At 40.0% G+C, this 20,773-nt stretch overlaps 2 protein-coding genes across 3 annotated transcripts in view; both read left to right on the top strand.

Annotated features, from left to right (window-relative positions):
* LOC119911619 (coxsackievirus and adenovirus receptor homolog) overlaps window positions 1-20,773 on the top strand; it is a 185,895-nt gene that overhangs the window by 129,643 nt on the left and 35,479 nt on the right. The gene's annotated exons all lie outside the window — the stretch shown is intronic.
* LOC119911606 (zinc finger protein 85-like) lies at window positions 4,504-14,150 on the top strand. The gene is made up of 3 exons (XM_038730530.1): window positions 4,504-4,759; window positions 5,976-6,082; window positions 12,451-14,150. Exons 2-3 carry the CDS (start codon window positions 6,065-6,067, stop codon window positions 13,642-13,644), a joined length of 1,212 nt encoding a protein of 403 aa, XP_038586458.1. The 5' UTR covers window positions 4,504-4,759; window positions 5,976-6,064; the 3' UTR covers window positions 13,645-14,150.

The following is a 20,773-nucleotide window of genomic DNA, read 5'->3' as shown; positions in this document are numbered from 1 at the left end:
AAATAATACAATAATTTATAGGGACAAGTTCAATCGAAAACCTTTTGCACTGGTTTCCTATGTTTTGTCGGGGCTGAACTCAGCCAGGTTTGTGAGACACGTTCAACAGAGGAGGGGGCGAAAGAACTCGTTCCCCAGTTTTCCTTTTACTTTACTTTAGCTCGTTGGTTGACAGCGCAGCTGACCTGCCGCCCTGTCGGGCATTCAGGCCAAGGATGGTGCGTTCAGTAACTCAGTACCGCGGCGTTTCTTGTAATAATGTTCTGGAAGTATTAATCAGCTAGGTGGGAAAATGAGTAAATGTAAAGTGAGAAAATTAATATTAGTACAGATCCTGCCCAAAACGGCTAACAGTAGACGTAGCTATGAAAGTAGTTTTAATTTAATGTTATATTATATTAATGTGATACATTTATAGGCTACTCCACAGATTCTGTACAAGCAAAACAAGAAGATTTAACTGAAAACACAAAACTGAACACTTTTAGAGAAACATTTTTAAAACCCTCCCTCCTCTGATGGAGTCTACAGCTCCACACTGCTGTCTGACCCTAACTGGTCCACTGACCCCATGGGTGTCATTTACACTGGGGACGCTGGGGACATGTCCCCACCACATTTTGAAAGCATTTGTTAAAAAAAAGTCTGAAAAATAACTTGCACCAAGAAATGTTAACTAACAAATTAAAATGGTTTGAGAAAGGTTTATTTGCACAATAAGAAAACCCGCAATGCAATACATTTTTCCCTTGTATAAAAAAATACATAAAATGTCTCCAGAATGCAGGAAAATATCAGCTTAATGATGCTCAAAATCGTCTTGTCTTCTGCATTGTCACGTCTCGTGACCCAAAAGTGTCATCACCCCTCTAATCTGAGCCCTTCTGTCCCAACCACTTTTCAACACAAAGTGACCTTCTTGACTCACCTACTCCGCTCTCCGCTCCATCTTTCACTTATAAAAAGAGACACAAAGTCAGTTCAACAGAAACAACTTGACAGCAACAAAAAACACACAAACAGGAAATAAAGCTGACAAACAGCTTAAAACCAGGTTTTTAGTTACATTCAGTGCTGTCAATGAACAAAGAAATGGCAAATTAAATAAAGTAGATACCCACTGACTAAACATGTTTAATGTTTTTGCCGACACTGCAGCTCTGTGCAGGAAGTCCATGAAGATGCTGATGTGCTGCCACCTGCTGGCTGCTTCTTGTCACTGCAGACACTCGACAGTCTTCAGGAGGAGTCATTTCAACAATGTAAAGTTTTCATACTAAAAGTAAGGCTGTTAATATGTGTGTGTTCACACCTTTATTTATACAGAGAATCAGACCAGGGTCTCTTTTACAACTCATTATTCAGATATTATTAAAGAGATATAAATATATAATACAATAAAATAAACAATTATATTCACAGCATTATATTCACAGGCAGGTTTTTGCAGCTCACAATGAACCTGAGAAATCTCTAACTAACTGCTGACTTTCCAATTTATTTTAGAGGTTACATAGCTGAAAGGTTTTTGCATTTAAAGCCTTACGGACGATTAATAACCAGTGCCTGGTCCTCCTGGTGACCAAAGAATCTCACCCCACTAGCAAGTACGGTACACAATGGTGTGTCGAGACCTCAGCACTGCAGCTGAAGCGTGCATTTACAGTAAATCACCCAAAAATAAGCTTCTACAATGTTATTTATATGCTGGTAAGAAAGGCATGATTTGTTTCTATAAAATAAACCAAGTTTAACTCTTCGCTTCCTCACCAAGACAGTAAGATGTGTTTTTTAAAGTAAGGTGTTCATCCAACCAAATACCAAGGTACTGTATTTGTACGTTCTATAACAGAACCATCCAGGGTAACAATTTTAAGCTCATCCAAATGTTGTTTTCCGGACTACAGTATTTATTTAGTTTTAGTTGAATTTAATGTAAACGTCAGCAAAGTAGTGAGGGGTTGTAGCAAAATGACTGTTATCAGCATAAAGATGATATTTACAGTTCCTCACAGTGTTACAAATATTTATGATTGTGAAAAAACGGGGAACCGAGATTGATCCTTGAGGAACTCAATATAGGAATATTTGGCTCTGCACCATCTATTACAATGGCCTGGGATCTGTCACTCAGATCATTTTGAAGCCATGCACAGGTCAGACCCAGTGAAAACAATTTTCTCCGCAAAACTGAATTCAAAGGCTTTTGACAAGTCAATAAAAAGAGCTGCACAATAAGATATTTCATAAAGTGCTTTGATAATATCTTGACAAGTAGCATAGTTGCTGTAGTGGTACTGCGTCCAGGTCTGAAGCCAGATTGATATTTACTCAGGATGTTCCTTTCAGCTGTGAATTTACCAGAGACTCCAATATTGTAGCCAAACAGGAAACTTTTAATTTGTGAATTGACAACACACAGGCAACTTTCCATACTCTGGGAATAATCCCCGTTGTTAATGTCATTGGAGCAGCACTAACCAGCAGACCCGGCTCCAGCGATCCACCCCTGTTGCTTGTTTTGTATTAGTGGCACACAGAGCAGGTAGTAAGGGTTTCAGTGCAAAACCTTTAGTATCAACAACGGCTTTATCCTCACTTAGATACACTGTAAGTAACCGCAGATTTCCTTTCATTTAAAGACCCAGCTGCATAAAATACAGATTGAACTGTATCAGTAACTGGCCCCGTATCTGATACTATCTCTTTTGGTAATAGGTTGAAGAAACTTCTCTGCTCTCATTTCTCTCTCTCTTATGATATGTTGCTTATGACTCTCTTCTGTTTCCTGATCCTCTCTCTGGTCTCTGCATCTGCAGCTGCGTCGCTAAATATGCTCATACACGCACATCAAGCTGAGTCATCTGAGGTGAATGTTGTAATGTCAAGAAACTAAATGGTCTGTACTTGTGTATCGCCTTTTAGTCTTTTCAGTCACTCAAAGCTCTTTACACTGCATCACATTCACATCCCAAAGACACTTCAACATGCAGACTGGGGGAGCAGGGGATCAAACCATCGACCTTCTCATGAGTACACGAAGTGTAAGAAGTTTGATTGCAATGAGAAAATGAGCCTCCTTCTCACCTGATATATCACCTCAGTAAAAACTTCCTTTATGAGTATACGATCTTAATCACAAGTTTCAAGTGTTTTTCAACGTAACATGATGTTTATTAAGTAAATTGTGGTCCAATTTAGAGGAAAATACATCAGGGTATGCTTTAGGGTGGGACGACCTTGTGATTGACAAGTTGCTACACAGCGACCTGTTAGGCATAAAAATGTGTATCCTTCCCCAGCTCCACTCTCACGTCCAAATATGGTCACTTCTGGTTCCAAACAACCAAGATGGCGACGGCCAAAATGCCAAACTTGACGCTTCAAAACGGCAGCCTACAAACCAGTGGGTGATGTCAGGGTGGCTTATACAGTCCACATTGAGAGAGTTTACAGCTTGTGTTCATGCCGTAGCCTTGCGGTCCTTAGTCAGTGTAATATTGCTCTGATATTCACCATATTTGACACACAAATTGTTCTTATCGCATATTTCACATTGGCTTTAATTACTATGATTGTTAGCACAGGTGGGGGACTCGAGTCACATGACTTGACTCGAGTCAGACTCGAGTCGCACATTTGAAGACTCGAGACTTGCTTGACTAAAACAGACAAAAGACTCGACTTCACTTTGACTTGGTATTCATGATTTGAGACTTGACTTAGACTACAGACAGGTGACTTGAAAATTACTTTTACTACTTTTTTTATTTAAATATTTGCATTTCAACGTTTGTGGCAACCATGTGTGCTTTCATATAGTGATCCAGATCCTCGTAACCAGCAGCGTAGAAAAAGACTGTTACATGTAGTACAACACAGACATTCAAGGCTTATGTTGTGTTGACGGTCCACCAGTGGGCAGTGTAGTTTTTGCCACTAGGCAAACTGACCCCTGTAAGGCTGTAAATAAACCTTTATATACAGTCTATGGTCCTAGTACCCACTACCATTTTAATATTGTACTTACAGTTGGTTTACTAACATACCATAATATCCTAATCCTGATTACTCACCTAAGCTACGGAAACCCTGCTGTTGACAGAGATAGCCAGGGCCAGGAAGTCAGTGCCCCTTCAAAGGCCATAAGCAGAGGCCTTAGACCGCTTCTTCCATTACATTTACTTATTGTACTCAAAGGCTCAGAACTTCTTCCACATTTTTATTGTCAGCCAAAATAGACACCACTTAGAGTACAAAGGTTTCATCAGAGAGAAGCTAGAGTCCATTCTGTCACCAGAAGTTGACCTGCCGGCATGTAATAACTTCTTCAGCACCTCCTTTTACAGCTCTGTTTCTAAGCATGACTAATCTCTTGGCAGTTTTTCTTGCTGGAGTCAGCAGTTTTCTCTGCCAGTTACTTGCATCTACCGTAAAAGCCAAGTATTGTAGATTCACTATGCAGCTGGTCCGCAGAGCCAAGACGGCTGCCTGACTGTACACTGCTCAACCCTACATGTCTGGGCATGCAAATGATTGCATCTCAGCCACATGTGGTGTGTTCCAACACTCTCTCTGTAACCGCCATTTTGCTTCCTCTAAGCTGTCAAACTGTCGGGACTCTGGTGTTTCCACATCAGGAAACCTCACATCACTTGAACTCTCTTTGCTGAGGCCCCTGGAAATCTGAGCTGAACTGAAGATCACGACATCAAAGCGCCTGAGAAGTGTGGAAGTACTTTGGATTCAACAAGAAGAGGTGAGACAATTTGTTATCTTTGTTTCAATGTCGCTGTTAACAGGCTGCTGGAGATGAGTTGTGTCTCTGGAGAGAGTTTGAGGGCACAAAACAGAAAGTTTACAGCAGCTGAAATATTTACACCCTGTTAGATTTAATCACACATTACTCTCAGCAGGAACAGAGGTTTGCTTTATGTGTTGTTAAAATTGTATTTTGCTATTGTATGTATTATTATACTATATTATATACTGAACTTAGTCTGAAAATAATAAAAGAACCTATAAAATACCATTTTCCACTTTAATCTCCTCATAAAATATTAAACTGAAATAAATAGTTTTGACATAATTGTCAAGAAAAGTATCAGTTGTCATTAAATTGAAAGACATCATTCAACCTTCACATTTCAATAAAAACACGTTTGTTTTTTAAATTTAACTTTGCTGTGTTTGGATAGAAGTTATTTTACAGAGTTTTGACATGATGAGAGAGTTTTCATGAAACTATGTCTTGTTGAGGAAGTGACTCTAAAAAGGTCAGTTTCTTCTCCTGCAGCTGCTCTGACTTTTACTTCCACCATCGTCTTCCACTGTTACAGCCTGATCTCTGTCAGAGCAGCGATACATAAAGGCTACCTTCCCATCCACACATCACATATAACATTAACAACATCAGAGTTTGATCGCACATTTGATCATCTTAAAAAACGTATGAATACTAAAAAACACTGTACACCATGGTTTTTATATTCCAGCTGCATGTCACGCCTCATTTAAACGTCACGGTTGCCAAAAAGACTTTTGTCACTTATAGCTCCTCCAACAAGCCTCCTCGATGCTTGCTCCTCGTGCTGCATTTTATGAATTGAGATGTCCTTCAATATGGCGCTCTTAGATCAATTTCTGTGTCACAGGCGGAGGATTGAGTAGGCGAGGAGGCAGGTAGTGAAATAAGAAGACATTTTGTGCTGTGCAGCTGAACAATGGCGACAGAAACTGGAGCGTGGAAAAGTCTTGCAGCTTCTAATTACAGATATCAGCATTAAAACTCTAAAGTTGGTCTGTAATACTATACTGCTGGAGTATTTGTTGTTGTTATTTTATCTGAAACACAATACATTTCAATTTCAAATCTTCTAACACATAAAATAACATGCTTTTCTCAGCTGTAATGTGTAATAAACAGCATGGCTGTTCGTTGTTTCCTGTCTCATCATGTCTCTGTTTGTTCACAGCTCTGTGGTGAAACAAGACACTTCTCGTGAGAAGAGGAACAGCAGCGACCATTTTGTCTGAATTCAGGGCGGCTGTCTGAGAAAGAAGCATGAGTTCTCCAAAAAAGGTTAAATCACTCATACAGAAATGGCTTTAAAGACTTATTTATTTATTTTATCCTTTCAGACTGATGTATTCTTTACTTTGCACTTTTTACATTTTGATTTATTTTTCTTTCATTGATTAGTGTAGAAATATAACATATATGCATAGCAGTTGATACAGATTATCCAACATTAAAAAGGTGATTGCTCCCTCTGCAGTACAAAGTATATTATGGGCACTTGAGGGGCTGATGCCAGAGCAACAGGAGAAAATAGCTGACCTAAAAAAATAATAATAAGAGTAACCAAAAGTACATGAGCAACATCATACTGATGACCTACACATCTATACATTTAAACCCCTTAAAGGAACAACAAACCCCCTGAAAGGCTTTAGTTCTCAAGATGCCTGAGGTAGAACAAAGCACAACATTTTCCTTTTTCTGTGTTCTGTGTTTAATACAAATCTTTATAGCTGAGATGTGTCAATAAAGCAGACACACTTCAGCAGTCTTACTCTTCTTAAATGTATGGGACACCGTAGACACACATCACTGACACAAGCCTAAATCTCATGCCATGAGCAGATTGAATCATCTCCACTCAGCTCATGCTCGATCTTGTCACATCCCTATGAATTAACAATCACTTCTTTGTTTCTTTGTATCAGATACACAGACACAGAGTGAAATGATAAGCCAAGCTCAAAACTGGTTTGGCAGCAGCAGTAATCTCCGCTAGAAAACAGCTCGTCTAATTACTCTCTCTTATATCTCTTAGATATATCAGTCTTAGCGTCAATCACGCCACTGTCACAACATGTTTTTTATCAGTACCTTCTCTTAGTATTTGTGCGGCAGCTGCTCTATTCCATAAACCAATGATGCTATGCCTCTTTTAACTGCTGCGTACAGTCAGGGCTGGACTGGGACAAAAAATTGGGTCTTGCATTTTTGGCCCAGGCGGCCCACCGTGATCGGTCAGACAGCATCAGCACATATGGTCCAGTTAAATATGTGCGCATGCCATGACGTTCCCCAAAGCAACATTAAGTAAAGTAGTACATGCTGTGGACAAGAGTAGCAATGCAAGAGAACCACTCCACTCACTCGCTCTTGATTGACACCCTCATGATCATAGATAGCAGCACATCATCAACAATGGTATTCTGAAACAGTGAAAAAGAGAGGGAGGGATGAGCAATGACAAATTATAGATGCAGTTGGAAACCGTATCTTCTTGAAAATGTAAGCAGAGTTGTATGTTTTGTAAACTCACCATGAAATGAAAAGAACGCTTGTGAACTCCATTTCAATTCACAGCAAATCTTCAAAGGAGAGAAACCTAAAAGTAAGACAATGAGTGCCAGAGATAGAGGTGAGACTGATACACAATAATCACATGATCACAGTGCTGGTGTCTTCAAACTACAACAATGTAGAGAGGTAGTTGCATGTATGGTAAATTTACTTAGTGGAAGGGGAGAGAGAAGGGCAATGGAATAATAATAATAAGTTTGGGGCCAGACCAGTTAAAAACCACAAACTTCTCTCCACTATTATAAAAATCTTTGCTAAAATAGACATACATTTGGGGTCCAAAAACTTAATGGAGTCAAAAATCAGTGCAAAAAGAGTCTTTATTCCTCTACATTACATCCTCACAGGCATCAGGATGAACTGAGTGCTCAGTCAGCAAACACCTCCTTTTATAATCCTCAATCTCCTCCCACTTAGGCGGGATTTCTACATGATCTCCTCATCTATGTTACTATGTCAATATATTTCACAAACAAATGTTTCTCTAAACTGAATCTTAGAGATTTACCAAAGTAGCTATTTGAAGTGTTGTTCTTGGCACAGAATAATCCTTATTTATTGCTGGTGGCTTTTCTAGGCAGAGGATAGCCTCAAAGGGATTTCTTGGCATAAAATGCTCATTCATCAGTTTCGTCAGTTTGCTATGTGTGCTTACAGACTACCACGTGTTCGCCTGGTGTACCTGGGTCCCCATCTCTCTCAGGCCCTTGACCTCTTAATAGTACTCTTAATAGAGTACAGACTGCTTATGATAGATGTCTTTGGCTAGAACAATGCTCAATAAGACAGCAATAACAATCAAACTATAATATAATGCTTTAGGAAAACAAAAATACACAACAATGTGATCTCAAATACTCTAATAATTGAGCAGTAAGGATAATTTAACCTGAGTATGCCCTCTTTGTATCTTCTGGTTTTGGTGCATATATATTAACTTTTACTGACTTCCCTGTTATATCTTGAGTGGTGTCCAGCTGCACCGGTAACATCCCAGCTTTCTGGAGGTCAGCAGAGATTTTTTTCTTGGATTAATGTCCAGATCGCAGAGTTGAAACAGAGTTGACCGAAGAGTGATAAGTGAACCTCTTACTCTTGTGCCTGAAACGTGTGACTGTTTTTCAGTCACATTGTTGAGACTCTTCCATGCACACGTCATACTTTCCCAGCAATATGATCAGCTCCAGAAAAATTGCCGTGGTCAATACTATCATCATCCAGGATGTATACAGCCTCACTATCCATCTGCCCGCACAACCTCCACTACTTGCTCCAAAACCTGGTGCCTCTTCTTCACCTGTTCTCGGTGAAATGCAAGCTTCTGCACTATGTGCCATGCTTTTTTCATGCTCCTTAATTCTTAGGTGCACATGCCTCCAATTTGACATTCCAGTTATGAATATACTGGATTCAGTTACCTAGCTAAAAGCCAAGAACACAAAAGAAAATAAAGTACGACACATACTACAATAAGTCAATTAGTCCTGGCTTGACTAAACAGAGAGAGAGAGACACAGAAGTGATTTCATTAGTTGTGGTATTTCCCTACCAAAGATAAGAAAAATGTACAGCTTAATTAAAACCATAGTGACAAAATGCAAACAATTGTTCTTTTTCAACAATTACTGCATGGAGCTGTTTCATGGTATTTCATGATACTGACAACTGTAGTCTCATATGGATTTCAAGTAAGCTATCCACATACAAATGATGAATACAGCAAAGGAAATAATCACTGTATTATGTAATATTCATAGTAGAATAGTTGTTAGATCTTAGTTTGTGATGTACTTGAAAATTTGAGAGAGGGTGTAGGTTTGTCCATTATCTCTCGACCGCTCAGTTTCTTCCACAGACTGTCGGAACGGCGGTGGAGGGGGAGGGCTTTTAAGAGATTTGATTGGGCCGGGCCAGTGTCAGTATATACAATGAACCAATGGGCCGCTGTCCACGCTCTACAGGCTGGTCATTGGCCCATTTTAAAAATTACATTACATTTACATTTATTCATTTAGTTGACACTTTTATTCAAAGCGACTTACAATTGCTATATATGTCAGCAACACGTTCTTAATCCCAACAGGCCACATATTGATGCTTGCTCAAGGCGCTTTGTCGTCGCTTTGTAACAACTTGGGTAGCCCATTTGCGTCAATTATTGACGTTTAGGTATCCGCGGTCAAGTTAGCGATGCTTAGCAACAACAAACATAAAACTTCTGGTAAAGTTAGCAACAATAAATGCAATTTCTGGTTAGACTTTCAAAATAAAACTCTAGCGTTTCGAAACATCGCCATTTTGAAACACGTGTTATTAAAGTCGTGAAACGTTGCAGTTTGGTTAGGTTTAAAATACTTACTAGGCAACAAAACCACTTGGTTAAGGTTAGGAAAATATCATGGTTTGGGTTTAAATAACTATGTATGTCAGTTAACACGTGAGTTAACTAACGTCACTTGTGTAATAACTTGCCAAAATAAATAAAATAAATGTTGACTTTTTGTTTCACATGGGACACGAACCCCGGTCTCCTGGCTCAAAGTTGGGGTTCTGGCCCTCCATCCACCCCAACCACCTCCTTACTCTGTCTTTTCTGTTAAATATCATATACAGGTGCTGTCATATAATTAGAATATCATCAAAAAGTTGATATATTTCAGTAATTCCATTCAAAAAGTGAAACTTGGATTATATTCATTCATTACACACAGACTGATATATTGCAAATGTTTATTTCACTTAATTGTGATGATTAAAACTGACAACTAATGAAAATCCCAAATTCAGTATCTCTGAAAATTAGAATATTACTTAAGACCAATACAAAAACAGGATTTTTAGAAATGTTGGCCGCACTCAATACTTAGTTGGGGCTCCTTTTGCCTGAATTACTGCAGCAATGCGGCGTGGCATGGAGTCGATCAGTCTGTGGCACTGCTCAAGCCCAGGTTGCTCTGATAGTGGCCTTCAGCTCTTCTGCATTGTTGAGTCTGGCGTATCGCATCTTCCTCTTCACAATACCCCATAGATTTTCTATAGGGTTAAGGTCCTTAAACCAGGTACTGGTAGCTTTGGCTCTGTGTGCAGGTGCCAAGTCCTGTTGGAAAATGAAATCTGCATCTCCATAAAGTTGGTCAGCAGCAGGAAACATGAAGTGCTCTAAAACTTCCTGGTAGACGGCTGCATTGACCTTGGACCTCAGAAAACACAGTGGACCAACACCAGCAGATGACAGGGCACCCCAAACCATCACTGACTGTGGAAACTTTACACTGGACTTCAAGCAACGTGGATTCTCTGCCTCTCCTCTCTTCCTCCAGACTCTGGGACCTTGATTTCCAAAGGAAATGCAAAATTTACTTTCATCAGAGAACATAACTTTGGACCACTCAGCAGCAGTCCAGTCCTTTTTGTCTTTAGCCCAGGCGAGACGCTTCTGACGCTGTGTCTTGTTCAAGAGTGGCTTGACACAAGGAATGCGACAGCTGAAACCCATGTCTTGCATACGTCTGTGCTTGGTGGTTCTTGAAGCACTGACTCCAGCTGCAGTCCACTCTTTGTGAATCTCCCCCACATTTTTGATTGGGTTTTGTTTCACAATCCTCTCCAATCCTCTCCCTATTGCTTGTACCCTTTTTCCTACCACATCTTTTCCTTCCCTTCGCCTCTCTATTAATGTGCTTGGACACAGAGCTCTCTGAACAGCCAGCCTCTTTAGCAATGACCTTTTGTGTCTTGCCCTCCTTGTGCAAGGTGTCAATGGTCGTCTTTTGGACAGCTGTCAAGTCAGCAGTCTTCCCCATGATTGTGTAGCCTACAGAACTAGACTGAGAGACCATTTAAAGGCCTTTGCAGGTGTTTTGAGTTAATAAGCTGATTAGAGTGCGGCACCAGTTCTCTTCAATATTGAACCTTTTCACAATATTAAAATTTTCTGAGATACTGATTTTGGGGTTTTCATTAGTTGTCAGTTATAATCATCAAAATTAAAAGGAATGAACACTTGAAATATATCAGTCTGTGTGGAATGAATGTATACATTATACAAGTTTCACTTTTTGAATGGAATTACTGAAATAAATCAACTTTTTCATGGTTAATTATATGACCAGCACCTGTACATGCCTTTACCATCAAAAACTGACGCTGCAGGGCTTCCCCCAATACGTCGAACTATGACAGAAAAGGGATTCCCAGTGCGTCAACAAACTGGCGACTACGGCTCTCGGCCATGCATCCATATGTGACGACTTGGGAATGAGAACGGGTTGATGTCAGAGGTTACACGCCTCTGGAGCAACGATGGGTTAAGTGTCTTGCTCAGGGACACATTGGTGGATGGGTCACAGTGGGAATCGAACACGGGTCTTTTCACACCAAAGGCATGTGTCTTACCCATTAATCCATCGCCACCAAATTAATTTTAGTTATGTCAGCCCCAAAGGTGTTGCTAGTCAGGAGGACAACTGGAAAGTTTGGTGTCTGTAGGGGCTACTGAAGTGGAGATTTTAGTCTTAGAGTATGAGGAAAAAATTTATTTTGAGAAATTGAAAATCAAGATTTACAGAGCCAATATAGAATCCTTAACAACAACAACAATAAACAACACCTAAAACACATCAGAACTGATAAATGAGTAACAGTATGCCTGAACAGACACAATTAAATATATATATTTTTCTGTTTTGTTCATCAATAAATCATTTCATTGTATCTGTTGATGGTGTGGTCCTTGCTAGTGAAAGTGTCCATTTGATACACGACTGCATTGACCTGTGTTAAGGATCTGGTAGCACTGCCTCAAATGTGACAACACATTTTCACCAACATGCACTATTGTACTGTTGTCAAGTGGGAAGCCATTGAAGAATGGTGTCCTGCTTCATGTAGTGGCACTCTAGCTAAGCTTGTTTTTATTAATTTAGTTATTTTGGCTAATCCTCCAGCTTCTCTTGCATGGAGAACACTGTTTTATTATTGATGATGGTAACATTTTATTTTCTGTCCACCGCTGCAACTCATTTACAATATACACTCTCTCTCTCTCTCTGTATCTTTGTCTATTCCCACAGAAACAAAGAGGCACAAACAAACTCAAATCTCACCACTGTGACCAGTGTGAGAAAGCTTTCAATTCATCGTATTTATTAAAGATTCATCAGAGACTTCACACTGGAGTGAGACCGTACAGCTGTGACCAGTGTGAGAAAACATACAAAACAGTAGGAGATCTAACAATTCACCAGAGAGTTCACACTGGAGAGAAACCGTTTCATTGTCATGAGTGTGGCAATACATTCAAATCATCAGGACGACTACAAAGTCATTGTAAAAGATATCACACTGACGAGAAACCTCACAGCTGTAAGCAGTGTGACAAAGCATTCAAGACGGCGGGAGACCTAAAGGTTCATGAGAGAGTTCACACTGGAGAGAAACCATACAGATGTGAGCAATGTGGGAAAACCTTTTCAAGGTCAGGTAACTATAGAACCCACCAACAAACCCATAGTGGAGAGAAACCCTTCAGCTGTGAGCAGTGTGGGAAAACTTTTTCTCGGTCATGTCACCTCAAGAGTCACCAAATCATTCACACTGGAGAGAAATCACACCGCTGTGATGAATGTGGAAAAACCTTCACTCGACTAGAAGGCCTAACAATCCACCAACGTATCCACACTGGAGAGAAACCGTACAACTGCAGGCACTGTGAGAAAGCTTTCATTTCTTCAACAGATCGCAGGGTACATGAACGAATCCACACTGGACTAAAACCATACAGCTGTGAGGAGTGTGGGAAGAGTTTCACTCAGCTGTCTGCTTACAACATTCATAGAAACATCCACACTAAAGAAAAAACCTACCCCTGTCAGCAATGTGGGAAAGTCTTAAAGTCATCCACTGCATATAAGTATCATGAAAGTATCCACACTGGAGAAAAACCCTATAAGTGCAAACATTGTGAGAAAACATTCCCTTCATCAAACACATGCCAAAGACACGAGCGTGTCCACACTGGAGAGAAACCATACAGCTGTGAGCCATGTGGGAAGAGTTTTAGTAGTTCATCTTCATATCACAAACACAAGCTTTTCCACGCTGGAGTCAAACCACACCAGTGTCAACACTGTGACAAAGGTTTCTATTCATCATCCAAACTCTCAGAGCATCAGCGTGTCCACACAGGATGTAAACCGTACTGGTGTGTTAAATGTAAGAAACACTTCGCCTGGACAGCTCAGCTAAAGAAACACAAGTGTGTCTAAACCCTTTTATGGGAATCTGTCTAAAGTCATTAGGGTTGTCCTGATGATGATCTGGCCCCAGTCGATTAAGCCTAGTTCACACTACATGATTTTTAGCCCGATTTGCTGGTCGGCGAGCGCGGTGACCGTCAGGCTGTGATTTGGGGTAAGTCAGCGGTCGATCGGTGGTCGGCAGTTGATATGTGCGAACCACACGACGACACAGCAAAGCGGCTCCCTGACACATCTCTGACACATCACTGACGTCTGCCAGATATCTAGCATGCCAAATATCTGGAAGAGTCGAAGACGCTGAATGTTGTGTAGTCTGCACGAGGCATTAGGTATCTGTTGTTCGATTGGTGATCAGTCAAACTAATGTTCCTGAAATGGAAATGAAAATGTATTTGTTTTTAATGTGTTCAATGTTCTGGTTTTTATTGTAAAGCGTCTGAGTAACTTGAAAAGTGCTGTAGAAATAAAATGTATAATTATTATTGTTATTATTAAAGTTAGCTTTCACCATATTAACATGTTTATGTTGCGGTGTTTGTAACGTAAAGCTGTAGTTTGAGTTGTGTGATTATATATATTTATAATTGTCACATTGTCACCACTTTAGATTATCACCTTTTGCTTTCAAACATAAAAACACTTTATCAACTTCTTAGATGTTTTACATAATTTTCTTGCAATTATCAAGTGTGTTTTTATAATGTCTAAAATCATGTATATTTACATATTAGTTTGTTGTTTATAATATTCTGTTTAAACTGTTACATAGCAACACTTTCTCACTCCCAAGCCATCACATATGGACGCATGGTCAAACCCCATTGGAGTCAGCTTGTAACACCCTGGGGAGCCGCATAGCGTTATAGTTCACACTGGGGAAAGTCCTGTAGCATCATTTACAAACACTAAAGTTAGGTGTAGGATATTTGACTAAAAAGTCAGAGTAACAAGGTGTTGTGGTGGAAGGGTGGTTCAGAAACCAGACTTTTACCCAGGATGACGGTGTTCAGTTCCTGTGTGAAACAAAAAGTCAATGTTCATTCAATTCAATGTTTTTATTGACTTTATGAAGGTTAAAAAAGATTATGCAAGTTACGGAAGTAAAGTTACGTAAAGTCACGTAATGTTGTTATTGTAACTCAAAACATGATCTTTTCCTAAACCAGTTCCTTTTGTGCCTAAATCTAACCAAATTGTGATGCTTCACAATGGTAACCTCTACTTTTATTTTGAAAATGTTTAATGTTTAATGTTGCTCACATGACTGCGGAGCCCTAAACATCCAAAAACAATGCTAAAAGGTACCCTGGGTGTTAAAAAGCAACACCAAGGGATCTTGACCAAGCATCCCTATGTGATGAGTTGGGAGTGAGAATGTGTTGAATATATCGGATATATTATTTCATTTCTTATGTTTTGTGAAATGACATTGATATATCAACATTGTCCATATAATCATTATTCACTTTCCCTGACAGCAAAATTTGGGATTTTTTTTTAATGAAAAGACTGTGTTCATAAAATTGATTACTTCATTTGTTCAGTTTTTAACCATTTTGAAGTGTTGACATGAGGTAGTTAATGATAAACTACCATATATTCAATCACATTTATGTCCACATTCTCTAACTTTCTATGTGCATTTTGAAACTATTTACGGCTGCATAAAAAAAAACATCTCTTTTATACAGATTGTCGACCCTTTGATTCAGAAAAAAAGTGATGATTTAATACCTCAAAAGCAACATTGCAACCTTTGACAGGAGAAGAAGGTTCAGATTTGTTATTCAAGTTTAGCTTGTATAATGTATTGGAGTACTTTAAAGTGTGGTACTTTTAAGTAAAGGATACTTCTTCCAACACTGGTGTTGAGCTGAAGAATGAGGTCAAGATAATACATACATAAATACAAGACAGATTTCTAAATCAGAAAATACAAAAATAACAAAAACAAGTAAATAAATGAAATGTGCAATAATAAAACAGTGACAGAAAACAAATGAACAATTTAATATAAGACCTTTTTTAAGACTAATGTGTAAGATTTGTGTTAAGGATTGGAAACCTTTAGCATCACTTTTTAACACCCTGGGTACCACTTTAGCGTCATTTTTGGACATGTAGGGCTTCATGGTCCAGTTAGAACAATAAATATACATTGTCTGGTTAGACTTTTAAAATAAAACTAGTGGTTAAAGTTGTGAAACGTCGAAATTTGGTTAAGTTTAGACACCAAAAGCACTAACATTACATGACTTAGTAAGTAACAAAAGCGGTGTAACGTGTAGGGTTGCCACCTTCAATACAGAAAAATAAGAGACGCCTGACGGAGCGGAGGCCGCACCTTTCAGTGGCCCGGCAACAACAGGCCCGATATGTGTCGTATACCATAACTTAAAACGTGTTTTCAGGAAAGTAGTGTTGTGAACTCAACCAGACGCACTTCAAAGAAGGTCAGATGGTGTCAAAAGAGGGAGGGAAGTTTCCCTCCCCGAGAGTTGACCTTTTCAAATGTTAAACCCAGAGACATCGCCTGGTGTTGGTAAGGACCGAAAGAGACTCAATCAGACAATTAATCGCTTAAGGATTGTGTATTCAAAGAGCCTTAGTGAACCTTTCTAGCCGTAAAGGTGTCACTAAAGACAGTCCACAGGACAGGAAAAGGGGCGATCTGACCCCTTCTCCCTCCAGCAGGTCACCTCCAGCCTCAACCTGACTCTTTTCTCTCCACAGAACGGCTGAGCCATAAACCACCATTTCATTCTCTGATAACCTGTGCGATAAGCCAGGAATGAAGAGAAGAGAGACCATAAAAACCCCTGTTTCTCGAACCAAGCAAGTTTCCAGTATAACTGTGTTTATTCTGTTTAAATAATAACCTTGCTAAGTGAGCAGCAGTGTTTGCCTCTGAGTTTAGTAAGTAATAACCCTGTTGTTATCCTTTAGTGATGTTTGAAGACTAGCAGACCCATAAGAAAGTAATCTTGAACTAGTTTTCTAACCTCTTTCTGTGTTGTCTTAAGTCATTCCTGTTACTCCCTAGTAATCACTGTCTATTCAGTGCTAACTAATGCTTTAGTTAAATGTTTCATATACAATTTCTTACTAAATTATCCATGGAAACGCTCGTAGGCACCACCATCCTCTCAGTTAAAGTAGAATGTCTACTCTTTTCTTGTGTGACCCGAGCGCCACCAAGGGGACAAGAAAGGTATAACACGCAAGTGTTTAAAACTCGGCTTACACTGACATAATTGTTAAGTAGGCCTAACTATCACCATGTAATTGCATAAACGAAATTTTACTGTCATGCTTACATCTAAATTGTCTCATGAGTTAAAACCAGTAACCAGCAAGTATACTGAGGACATGTAATCAAGCTTTGTTACGTTTTATATAACCATTATAACCTTTTTCCATAGTGTTTAGCCTTGTTTTAACTGCCTCTATCCGAATGTTTAGAACTAAGTATTTTTCCAAATGTCGATATTGTGGAGAGAGAGATCAAAGAGAAATACACGCAACGTATATTTCTTTATCCCAAAAAGATAACACCTTAGCGACGTTTGGGAGACCATCCCCAAAATTGACATCACTACCTAGCGGGATCAATAAAAAGGCCCTGCTGTCTTTTCTTCCAGCTTTTTGCCTCTTCAAAATTCTTCTTTTAAAAACTTTCTTGAAACTAAACGTATACGTTCTCTTAACTCCCTTTACTTTTGAAATTCCGATTTTTGTTTTGTACTTAAATCTCCTTCAGACGAGCTGAGAAAGCTACGACCCTGAATTCCAAATTTCTCAGCGGGAGATTTGATTTTCTTTATTCTGTTTGGAGCTGCCTGTTTAACCTCAGCAACATTAAATAGCCTATATTCCCGAGGCCTCGCGAACCTACGGTGAATGTGTGAGTTTATTTGATTTTGTTGTTGCAACCTCATCCGACCGTTGTGAGCAACTTTGGACCAGAAACTCAGAAGCCTTCATTTATGGCCTTGAATAAATGAAACTACGGCTCTGACGACAGAACCCTGAGTGGGCCCTATAGCGACACCAAACGAACTGAGATCAGAGCAAAAGCCTTGGCTGACAGCCCGTTGCTGCAAGCGCTTCCCACAAGAGGACTCCGGACCCAATCCACCGGTTTCAACCCAACTCGAAAACGCCACTGGGGTCGGGCCAGAACCGACTTCCCGAGCCAACCGGCAGTCGAGCCTCGCCACGGGACCTGCGGCAACAGTAGGGCAAAACAAGCAACACTCTGTGACTCGTTGGTGTTCTATGGGCTCCATCCACAGTTAATAACCCTTAGATTAGTTAAACTAAATCTGCAACCCAATTTCGGTCACTCGTTCCCTCATACTCGTAGAATTCTCTCCCTCTACAATATAAACTGAAATTCAATCGGACCTTACATTGTCATATTAACTGTTATCCCTGTAATATCACCACATTTACCCACAATTGTACCCTCTTTTGTTAGTTAATAAATTCACCTTGAGCACAGCGATGTATGTGTGTGTGTTATTCAGAATCTAGAGTCCCTATACATAGAACTTTCGCTCAGATCTGAGACTGACTGATTGACCTTACGATTTCAGAATAACAACTAATGAATTAACCGAACTTCGTATAATTCTCAGGCTATACTCAAGGACCTAAAGCCTTGGGCGGACAAGCAAATCTTTAGGTGGTGCTCCTACTTTCGAGGTATAAATTAATATTCCCGGAAATATTAATTTTCATAACTGTATTAAAATTTTACGTAGCCGAGGTCTGCTACAGTAGTAAGATTGACACTATTGGACGTTATAATAACCTACCTGCTATTGAAATCAGTGTGAACAGATGAACTCAGTCTCTCTCTATCACAACTCAACAGGCTAGTGGTCACATTGTCATAGCTGAATACACAGCTATGTCAAAAGTAAACATAAATGACGGTGAGACCACAAAAAAATAGGATGTGAACTGTATTTTTATTAACTTATTAAATCAACATGTTGATTACTTATTAACTATAAATAGTCTGAAACAAATGCTTTGATACGATTTGATTGTGTGCAGTATTGCAGTTTTAAGAGTGGCAACTCTACTGAAACGTCTCTTTTGTCTGTAACAGAAGCCCTAAGGTCCGCTAAAGCTGCAGCCCAATCCTCGGTTCTTATCCTGCTTGACCTATCAGCTGCCTTTGACACAGTCAATCACAGGATCTTGCTATCTGCTCTCTCAGCAATGGGCATCTCGATTGAAACACTCCTGTGGTTCGAAACCTACCTCTCAGGTTCCTACAATGTATTGTGGCAAGGACAATTATCCTCCTCCCACTCCCTCTCCACAGTGGTGCCCCAAGGCTCAGTGCTTGGGCCCCTTCTCTTCTCAATTTACACCACCTCACTGGGGCCGGTCATTCGCTCGCACGGCTTCTCTTACCACTGCTATGCAGACGATACTCAAGTATACCTAACTTCCCGCCAGACGACCCCACCGTCTTGGTGCGGATCACAGACTGTCTCTCGGACATATCTGCATGGATGAAGGCTTACCACCTTGAACTAAACATCTCTAAGACTGAACTCTTGGTCATTACAGTCTATCCACCATAACATCAAACTACAAATCGACTCCTCAACCATCACTCCAACCAGGGTGGTGAGAAACTTGGGTGTCATGATTGATGACCAGCTGTCCTTTTCAGACCATGTTGCTGCTGTCACTTGGTCGTGCCGCTTTGCTCTATACAACATCAGAAAAATCAGGCCCTACCTCACTCAATATGTCACCCAGAGTCTGGTACAGGCAATAGTTATCTCTCGCCTCGACTATTCCAATGCCCTCCTAGCAGGTCTTCCAGCTTGTGTGGTGAAACCCCTACAAATGGTTCAGAACGTTGAATTGAATTGAATTGTTGATGTTTGTACGTTGTTACTCAAATGTAAGTTGCTTTGGATAAAATCCAACGAAGGTTAAAATCAAGGGCAACTGGACTTGGTTGAAGATACTGGAAGACGTTTCGTCCCTCATCCAAAGGACTTCTTCAGTTCTGACTGACTGGCAGGGAAACTCAGCTATTTAACCTCAGTGGGGTCGTTATCCCGGGTCATCGATACCGCTGGTTCGTTAGTGTTCCTTGTTGCTGTTGGTATCTTCACCTGAGGCCAATAGGTTACGTTTGTTGAGTTTCTTGGGAAGTGATGAAAGGACAGCATTGTAAGTGGGGGATAAGTGGTGGCGTAGACCCCCTCCCCTGTTCAATGACAGCTTCTCAACCCTGGTGTAGATGGCTTCCTTGACACCTCTTTCAAACCGCATTTTTAGACAGAGAAGATGGATGGTTGTCCAAATGTTACTTCTCTTCTTACTTCTAATAAACCAGAGGACTTCTCACTATTATTATTATTTCCTCTTCTTCTAATATGGACGCATTTAATGTAGTGACACGTGTCTACACTGCCGGAATTATACAAGCAGAAGAAGAACGCTGTGATGACGAAAAGCGCTCTGTAGCGCTGTTTCTCCATTGTTGGCTATTGTAGAAACATGACGACAAAATACTGCAACCTCCTATGCGACAATTCAGGGTTCATTATCTTGCCCAAGGACACTTCATCATGCAGCCTGGGGGAGCCAGGATTGAACCACCGACCATCCAATTAACGGCCAACCCGCTCTACTTTCTGAGCCACAGCGGTCATAAACAGCACTGAAACCAATCCAGTATGGTTAAGCGGTCACACATTTTATTATTATTGTCATTTATTTAAAATAGGTCACCCTGACGTTGCATGAAATTTTCTTTGAGCTCTTCAAAAGCCTCCAATATTTTTTTAAAAGCCTGCAGATCCTGACAAAAAAACCAAAATATTAAATAATAATTAAAGAAATAAAGAAATCTTGTTTCTTTCAATGCTGAATGTGCTACCTTTAATTAGTTTCTGCTTTTCCCATGTCACCTGTTTAACTTGACATTGACATTGATCTCTGTCATCTCTGTCAGCTGCCATCGCTGGTTCGTGGTTTTGAATCCCGCTGTTTTCTCTTCTCTCCCTTTGAACATGACGAAAGAGGAGGGAAGACTAAATCATGCCTACATGTGTTGCCTCAGCAGGGATGATATTACATGAGAAAGTCGTTGATC

The sequence above is a fragment of the Micropterus salmoides genome, unplaced genomic scaffold (assembly GCF_014851395.1).
Source record: "Micropterus salmoides isolate LMB-PRFRI ecotype aquatic unplaced genomic scaffold, ASM1485139v1 Ms_hic_scaffold_2, whole genome shotgun sequence".
Lineage (NCBI taxonomy): Eukaryota > Metazoa > Chordata > Actinopteri > Centrarchiformes > Centrarchidae > Micropterus > Micropterus salmoides.
The sequence above is the reverse complement of the archived record's forward strand: the minus strand, read 5'-3'. Positions and strand labels throughout refer to the sequence as shown.